Consider the following 9,386-nt stretch of genomic DNA (forward strand, 5'->3'; position numbering starts at 1 on the left):
TGTTGAGCCAATGGACATGAATATTTGATAATGCAATGGTTATCTCGAAATGAAAAATTCAAACTGTATTAGACCGAACTGCACTATATCAAACTGAATTAGCCATGACTCTGGTAGCAAAGAGTCTTTTTCCTTTTCAGAAACTGAGAGCATAAAATGAAAAATATCTTTAGCACGGAATTTTGAATCTCGAGCTTCGAGAGGCTAAAATCCTGTTACAAAACGGGCGATACATTAATGTATCGGCTGATATTTAAAAGCGACTCGGTTAAGGACACAAATCGGGTATTAATAGCTGCAACATTTGAGCGGTATTTTTTCTCTCGTCACATTTGTTCTTTGTTTATCCCATATCTGCAAACCCTAAAAGAAAAGGTTGGCCATTTAACTGAGTGAGGCTAACTCAGGTGAGCAAGTTTTGGCCCTCCTGTAATTCAATGCTCAATCTCCTTCCTCATTGTCATCAGTATTTTAATGCATGTTTGTTACCGTCTCAGGACAAGTCCTGTTGTACTTGTTGTCCCACAAAAGAAAGATTATGCAGTTATCAGAACGCCAGGCTTTTACTGTTTTGTCAGTAAGTTGTGGCTTGTGAAAAAGTTTAGAATTAGATTACTCTGACCTGACCTGACTGCCTGAGGACAATTTTTGCATTGACTCCTAGAATTCAACTGGTTTTAAATCAAGCATCCAAGAAATTTTTAAATGAAAATCTCCGCCTGTTTATAGGTTCTGGTAGTTTCATATTAATTCTTTTTTTCAGAATTAAACGTATTTATCTAATTTGCAATGAAATTGAAGTTTTAGTGATTAAATAATAATAAAAAGTAGTCTCCTGCCACTTCAATCAATCAATATTCATACAACGTCTAACTATCAACAAATCAGATTCGGTCCGGGTTATATGGTCCTTGACCTTTCATTAAAATACCTTTTTTACGGTCAAAGTTTTCTTTACAATTTTCAAAAGATTTTGTTTATACAGTTTTTTTAGAACTGCTTTGATATTTGTATCATTTTAGTTGTTTTTGTCACCGATAAATGACTTTACTAGTTTTATTTTAATTATATTTTCATATTTTTATAATTTGTATTTAGTATATTATAATATATTTTTTTGAAACACATTTTTATATCATCAAAATACTTTAATTATATAAAAATATGTAAAATCATTCAATTTACGAATACTAAATATAAAATATATAAAATAATAATTATAAATCTACCTCACTTAATTAATTTTACAGTAACAAAAATTAAAATAATTTTTTAAGTATTTTATAGATATATTTTTAATATTTTTTTCAGACGAAATTCTGAAAAGAAAATTTCATAATAATACAAGTTAAAATAATAAATTTTTAATATCTTTTAAATATATTTTTAGAATATTTTTTCTAATGAAATTCTCAAAAAATATAAAAATATAAAATAAAAACTGAATTACAATAATATAAATTAAAAATAATATATTTTCATTATCTTTTAACCATATTTTTAGTATATTTTAAGGACGAAATTCTAAAAAAATAATTATAATAATAAAAATTAAAATAAACAATCAGTATCTTTTAAATATACTTTTATTATTTATTTCTGACAAAATTTTGAAAAAAATAAAATAATATAAAATAAAAACTAAGTTCACAACAATACAAATTACAATAATATTCTTTCGATATGTTGATATATTTTTTTCTGATAAAATACTAAGAATACTACGATATAAAAAAGTTGACCATAAAAATAAAAGAATTTCAGAAAAAAATGCCCCGTGAAATTTCTTCTAAAATTTAAGATAGGTAGTCTAGTTCTTAAGTAAATAGTCTTTTACCATTTTAGGTTTTGCCAGAAATGGTATAAAAGAATACTTATGTACTTAGCTTGGTAGTAGGTATATTTCTCAATTTGAATTAGCTCTCAAGTTCCGGTCTCCCTTCGCCATTTTGTTTGTATTAAAAGAAAAATGTCATAAAAGAACTTAAATAATTTGTAATAGCACCTCTTTCCCTGAAGCCATTCCCACGTACCCTAAAGACAATTGCCTATCACAACTTGAGAAAAAATACAGCTAGAAAATGAAGCACGATTCCGACATGCGATATTTGGAATCCTTGCCTTGCTATGGAGGCAAAACTTAGCATAAATCTGATACTAAAATTTGAACAAATTCTTGTGAACCTTCAACACTGTTCGACAAGTCAATGAAACTCTATTCCTTGTCCGGTAGATGACCTTATTAGTGTCATTTTCCATTATTTGCACAGCTTTCTCCGATGCAAAAGTTTGATCGGCTTTATTGCTTACCAAAGCTTCTGTATCATTTATGGCCTGAGAAAAGGCAAATGTTAGAACACCAAACAATTAGGTGGTTGGGCGTGCCAGCTCATTCATGATAAATCTCATCATAATCATGCATATTACCTTATCATAATGATGCAGCTGACCATCTTTTATACCATGCAGGTAATCTACAAACCAGAGAATGGTTATGTCAATTTTTGGGTGCATTGTCAAATATATATGCAAAAAATACAACACAATGAAACCATGATTTCTCTTAAGCAATGTAAATGAGCAAATAGGAACCCACCTGAATAGGCATTATCCTTAAATATCAGTAGACTACGAGGCATCAATAGGAGAGAAAAAGGATGGTTATTATCCGTCCACTTATCCTTCTCAATCTCTAAAGCTTCTTCATCTGCTCTTTTATTTTCACCATTATTTGTCACTGTATCTGCGCTTGCTCTTAACCTTGAATGTGGAATAAAATCCATAACAACGGGTGATCCAAGAGAAAGAATAGCTACTACAGGAAAATAAGCAGGCCCATCCTGATGTGGCTGCATGACAAACAGTGGCATACTGAATAAAAAAAAACGTATAAATGCATCACACAATTTAAAGCACATTTAGTGTGAAACAAAATAACAAACAATAGGTATTCCATGTATCAGGCATATGTATTTTGCAGGCTCAAACTGTGCTACTTAACTTCCTAGGTTTTTTTAATTAGGATGGTGGGGGAGGGGTCTTTGAAACATTACAGGCGAATAGGAGTTTAAAAAAATATGAAGGATTTCCGTACAGACCATTATTCCCTGGTCAGGCAGGTATTCATTGATCAGAACATGATTGATTGCCAAGGGGAATAGTCCCGATGCTTCACTTATTCTTTGTGTAATCTTTGTTAACCAAGCAGGCACTGCGATAGAGATTGATCAGCAAATTCTCAAAATGTCACATAAAGACTTGATATTCAAATTAAAAAACTGAATAATAACTTATAAGTGCATTCCAATTGTCAAACACTCCTAACTTCTTTGATAATACATCTTTAAGCAGATGAATAGTGGAAGCCTACCAATCACTACAATTCAATGACTGAATAAAGGGATTCAGATGCAATGAATCCAACTGCCTACTAAGGCAACTGTAGTACAACTGAAACTCAGTTAGTAAAAGGAAGATACATGATATCAAACTCAATCAAAGACGATAAGAGCTTTATCAGAAAACACTGTATCAAGACGGGGTTTGATATCTAAAATCCTTTGAAATGCTACTTTCAAAGTTTTTGAATAAAATTAAGAAATTGCAGTACATGAAGCCACATTTCCTATTCCAAAACCTTTCCGCTAAGTGGTGATAATGACAGAGAAATACTGCCCCAGTTTATGCTGCTAACTCTAAAAGTTGCAAATGAGTAAGAGTACTGGATTGGCATTCCATTCGAGCATGGTTGCTAATAAGTCAAGTGCTATCATCATCAGAAACAGAAAATAAATCTACATACTGACCAGACACAATACCTAATTACCGAACCATGTAATACTTTTCAAGACATGGCTTAGGAGTTAACAGTCAGTCTGCAGTCTGCAAAGGACAAGCCAAGGGTTGCAAAAGAATTTCAAATTCATATATTGAAAGATTTATTTGGAATATCTGAATCAAAACACAAGCTTAAATGACAATTTTAAAGGAAATGCAAATTAAAACTGCAACAAAATGATTGCAATATAAGAGAATGAACACAATTCAGAGCACAGCAAAACCAGGAAATGCCATGAGTACTCAAACCATCCCTAGGTGAACTAGATCTAGCTAAATTTATAGACCCACTTACAGTCTTGTGGTAGAAGACCCTTCTCATGGACAACACCACCTGCGAATGACAAAAGACCAGTGGGAATAAGAATTGATGCCTGTTTACTCTATGCAATTTGTGTGTATTGTGAAGCTTTGGAAGAGTTCCCCACATACCCCAATTTTGAAGTCTCCTATTCTTCAAAGATTTCCACTTGGATACAGGCGCTTCATAAATCTGTTTAGAAGAAATAGAGTTTAGAAAGAAGAGAGGCTTTAAAAAAAGAAAAAGTAGAGGCAATGAGAACCTTATCTAGGAGATGGGATTCTTCATTCGGAGTGATAAAATCAGGCTTGTAAATCAAAGTAGGTAGATCCCCCACTTGAAGTTTATTCAAATTTCCTTCCATTTATCTGCACAGAAAGAAAACTATTGAAGTGAGAAATTCAGAAGCACAGGCCCACAAACAAAGCCAAGAAGAAAAGTTCATCCCACAAAATATCAAAGGTGGGTTTGAAGAGATGGGCATTTCTCTCTTCATCAATATTCTCCAAATTAAAGCAATCATTGTTGAAAGGTTTAAACTTTTCTTGAGAAGAAAATACTGCAGGCAAAATACCATGATCATTTGTGGCAATGGTTGTAAGTAGAGCTTTCAGCTACTTTCACAACAATGCAAGGGAACAACTGGGAATCAATCGGTAAATTAGTTCAATTTGATGATTATTGGTATTGTGTTAAATTTTAAAGTTAAGAGTGGAGCTCTGGAACTACAAAAGCCTAAAAAGATTACGGACAAATGATTAATTTGCCCCCTCACCCCCCGAACTTATGTCATATGGTTAAATACATCAAATTCAACTTTTTAGCAAATAGTTTTCTGGATTTTTTCAATAGTTAAATACACCCAATTTAAATCTTTAGCAAATAATCCTCTCAACTTATATTTACAGGCTAAATACATTTAATTTAAGAATAATATTTATTTTATTAATTTATTGATACAATATTTAGTAAATTACTATATAAGAGCGTGTTTAGCAAACTTTAAGATTCGGATTTAATTGAATAAAAAATAACAAATTATTGACCCATTTTATTAAGAGAACTGAAATTTGATTTATTTAAATTGAAATATGATTTATTTAATATTTGTTATTTTTGAATTTTCAGAATAATTTCTTTTTTTTACTTTTGGTGATGGTTTTAATGGATGTGATACTAATAGGTTTAATATTGTATTTAAGATAATATATGTATTATATATATATATATATATATACTATTTTTGTACAATTTAAAGAAGATATAAATTTTGTTTGTAATTTTTTTATTTTGATATACTGGAAACTTTTTTGTGTAGTGGTACAAACATTAACTTTTCTATGTAGTGGTACAAACATTATTGTTTCCTTTACATTTCTAATATATAGTGAAGAATAAGGAGAACAAAATTATAGAATGATCAAAGGAAAAGTAAGTGGATTATTATACAACTAGCAAAGAAATGAAATGACATGAAACTTTAATTCAAGACTTTATGGCTAGTTATTCAATTTAATTCAATTTTTTTTCTTTATAGTGGTGCTGCCCATGTAGGGACAAGCAATAAAATAACCATTCGAATTGGCTAGTAAATTAGATTAAATGGAATTATATTGCCCATGTAGGGACAAGCAATAAAATAACCATCGAATTGGCTAGTAAATTAGATTAAATGAAATTATATTTTGTACCGATGGTATTTGATAAGATGTTTATCCTAAAAGATTGGCTAAACTTTTTTAATAGTATCAAGCTTACATGTGCATAGCTATTAAAGGTACAAGCAAAAACCAAATAACAGCTTGAGATACTATGTACATATTACATGTATATCAAATATATATATAAAACATATATTAAAATTTGTAAAATATATACCATCTACTCTTACTTTTTGTGTGTTTCTAAAGATATTAACATAATGAGTATATTATATATAAGGAACATATATTAAAATAAATTGAATATATTCTATTATTTTGAATAAACACTGATATTATATTTTTGCTATTGGAAAAAATTAAATTTCAGAATAAAATATGTTAAACAAATTAAAAATTTGATTAAAAATTACCTAGTATATACATTTTATACCCAACATATAATAAAATAAGTGTAATGTATAGTATTTTCTAAGAATTTACTTTTTTATTTTCTAAATATGCAATCTATATGAATTAAAATAGTTGCAGATACCAAATATATATTTAATGTCTACCAATTTTTTAGAATTTACCTTTTTAATTTTCTATATTTTAAATAAATAAATAAATAAATATATATATATATATTTCGGATATCAAATATATACTTAATATATTTCATATTTTATCAAATGGATCTCATTTGCTTCTATCTTTTTTATTATATTATGTTATAAGTGTACATAATATTTAATAATTTTATAGAAATATAGACAATAAAATAATTATCATAATGCTATTTTCTTGATTTCTAATAATCCCGAGAGTTATTATAAAAACCTTAACTAAATCAATCAATTAAAATTGATATTATTGCTATTGAAAAAAATTATTTTAAAAATTAAAATATTTAAATTAAATAAATTGAAATTTTGATTAATATATATCCAACATATATCCAGCGTATACTTTTTACTGTACATTTATTAAAAAAATTTCTTTGCGATGATTTTTAAATTCTTTTTAAACAAATATGACTTGTATTTAAAATAAATTATATTCTTAATAAATTTAACATGATATAAATTCAATTTATAACTTAACATTAATGATCTATAGTAATCTTTAAAAAGAAATTCAAATTTTATTAACATATACCATTTGTGTATAAAAATATACCATTTTCTGTATTTTTGCAGAAAACATGTACCATTTTTCTAGGTTTTATGTTTATATGCAATTTTTAATTTTTATCTTCAAAATTCAAGTCAAAACCCTTTAATCTACTACCAATATACTGCAATGATATAGAATTATCAATTATAATTTGATTTCAACCAAAACAATTAAATATCTATTTAAAAAAAAACTGAAATTGTTGATACTTTATATATCTTTAAATGAATAAAAACTAAATTTTGAGATCTGATTTTTTTTCCACTTAATGATTAATTTTAGTTTCAAAATTATTGCAGAAAAGAATATGGGTAGCCGAATCGAATAAGAACTATGAGATTATAGTGGTTGGCTAACATGGAAAGGGAGAGATGGAGAGGCTTTTTTTGAGAAGATGGAGATGGTGACATTGGAAGAGTTGGAGTTGTTATGGTGTTCATAGTTTTTGTACATATTTTTTAAATAAGATCTGAATTTTCAATATTTTTGAAAGAAAAATATTTTAGCAGTAAAAATGATATATTTAGCCTTAAAAAAAATGGAGTAAAACTCTAGCCTCGATATTTTGACAGTAAAAATGGTATCTATATATTTCTTGTAAATTGGAATGCTACTTTTACAAAAAGAAATCATTGTATTCTGAGAGACAATTTGTATAAAACCTTTAGTGCTAGTGGGGAACAAATTTGTCTTAAGAAAATAGAGTAAAACCCTAGCCTCGATTTGATTACAAATTTTTCTATATACTTTATTTCTTTAAGATTATTGTTTACGTTTTATATAATAAAATATTAGTTTTGATTTATTGTGAGTATTTTATTTGATATTTAATAACACCAAATAACAATTGTAAAACAAAATTTATATCTTTATTATTATTAATCTACCGTAAGCTATCACATCATGTCATTCTTATTCTAGTTTTCTTCGGTTTGCTTCAACATCCCTTGATTTTAACTTTCTGTTAATTTTTTTTGTTTTTTCAATCTAGAGACTACCAATGATTATACAATAAGATCATCTTTTAAGATAATTGACTTATAAAAAGAAAAAGGAAAAAAATGATTTTGGATTCTATTTTAATATTTAATTCAATTATCATTATTTTAATTGTTGCTTGAAATGGTTATTGGGAACATATTTGATTTTTTTTAAATGGAACAGATGTTTAGGAGCATGTCCATAAATTAATAAAAAAATATAAAATTAGATTTATATTTATTCTGTTGAGTGTGAATTTTTTTTTATTTTAAATCTTTTATCATAGCTTCTATTCTTGTATTATTTTATTAATGTGATATCATATATTATAATTTGTTTTTAATCTATAATTTGATTACAGAAATGGCCCTTAATCCTACTATATCTGTAAATCAATTGGTGAAAAATTCAAAAAATTCAATGGATTGGACTTCAAGAGATGGCAAAAAAAGCTGCTCTTCTGTTTAACAACTTTTAAATTTGGTCAATGTGTTAAAAGAAGATGAACAAAAGCTACAGAAGATGATGATGTGCAAATAATTGATGTTTGGAAGCAATCCAATTTCTTTTGTAAGAATTATATTCTTGAGGGCTTGGATAATATATTGTATAATATGTTTAGTCCTATTCCAATAGCCAAAGAATTTTGGAAGTCCTTGGAATAAAAATATAAAACCGAAGATGTTGGCTTAAAGAAATTTGTAGTGGGCAGACTTTTTAAGTATAAAATGGTTGACTCCAAGACAGTTATAAGTCAAGTCGAAGAGTTACAAATTATTCTCCATCAAAGACATGTTAAGAAAATGATTTTAAGTAAATTTTTTCAAGTTGCTGCAATTATTAAAAAATTATCACCATCTCGAAAGGATTTCAAAATTATCTTAAGCATAATCAAAAGGAGATGGGACTTTTCTTATTTAAGATTGAGAATTGAGGAAGATAATAAAAATATCGATAAAAGAATAGGAAAGACTTCTATGGAGTCTAAAGCTAATCTTGTGGAGCAACAACCTAACAAAAAAAGAAGATTTTCTCGGAACAACGAAAAGGAAAGTAATTCTAAAAAATTTAATAGCAAATGTTATGTTTATAATAAGTAGAGATATAGAGTCAAGGATTGTCGATCCAGAGGACAAGCAAAAAGAGACAATCAAGTAAAGGTCAAGTGCATATGACTAAGAAGATAATATTTCTTTTGGATTTTCTTATCTTATGCTCTCAATTGTGGTTTTCGAAGCAAATTTAGTGAATAATCGAAAGGAATGGTACATTAATACTGGAGCTACTCGCCATATTTGTTCTGAAAGAAATAGGTTTTCTACCTATGTTGAATTCAATAGTGGAAGAGATCTATACATGAGTAATTCATCCGAGTTAAAAGTAGTAGGTCTTGAAAAAATGATATTGAAAATGACTTCTGTAAAGAGCTTGTGCTTAATGATGTACTT

At 27.9% G+C, this 9,386-nt stretch overlaps 1 protein-coding gene across 4 annotated transcripts; it reads right to left on the bottom strand.

Moving 5' to 3' along the window:
• Positions 1–1,882: 1,882 nt before the first annotated feature.
• Positions 1,883–4,884, bottom strand: LOC8286052 (alpha-ketoglutarate-dependent dioxygenase alkB homolog 6). 4 transcript variants are annotated; one of them, XM_002526346.4, is made up of 8 exons: positions 4,713–4,884; positions 4,401–4,506; positions 4,270–4,330; positions 4,133–4,171; positions 3,099–3,211; positions 2,597–2,849; positions 2,428–2,474; positions 1,883–2,334 (listed from the first exon to the last, which is right to left on the bottom strand). In XM_002526346.4, the coding sequence occupies exons 2-8, from the start codon at positions 4,500–4,502 to the stop codon at positions 2,158–2,160; spliced, it is 792 nt and encodes a 263-aa protein (XP_002526392.1). In that variant the 5' UTR covers positions 4,503–4,506; positions 4,713–4,884; the 3' UTR covers positions 1,883–2,157. The 4 variants fall into 4 exon arrangements, with proteins under 4 accessions (XP_002526392.1, XP_048227450.1, XP_048227452.1 ...); XM_048371493.1 differs by lacking the exon at positions 4,713–4,884 and having other exon boundaries at positions 4,401–4,689; XM_048371495.1 differs by lacking the exons at positions 4,401–4,506; positions 4,713–4,884 and adding an exon at positions 3,819–3,882.
• Between the last annotated feature and the right edge of the window lie 4,502 nt (positions 4,885–9,386).

The sequence above is a fragment of the Ricinus communis genome, chromosome 2, assembly GCF_019578655.1.
Source record: "Ricinus communis isolate WT05 ecotype wild-type chromosome 2, ASM1957865v1, whole genome shotgun sequence".
In the NCBI taxonomy this organism is placed as follows: Eukaryota; Viridiplantae; Streptophyta; class Magnoliopsida; order Malpighiales; family Euphorbiaceae; genus Ricinus; species Ricinus communis.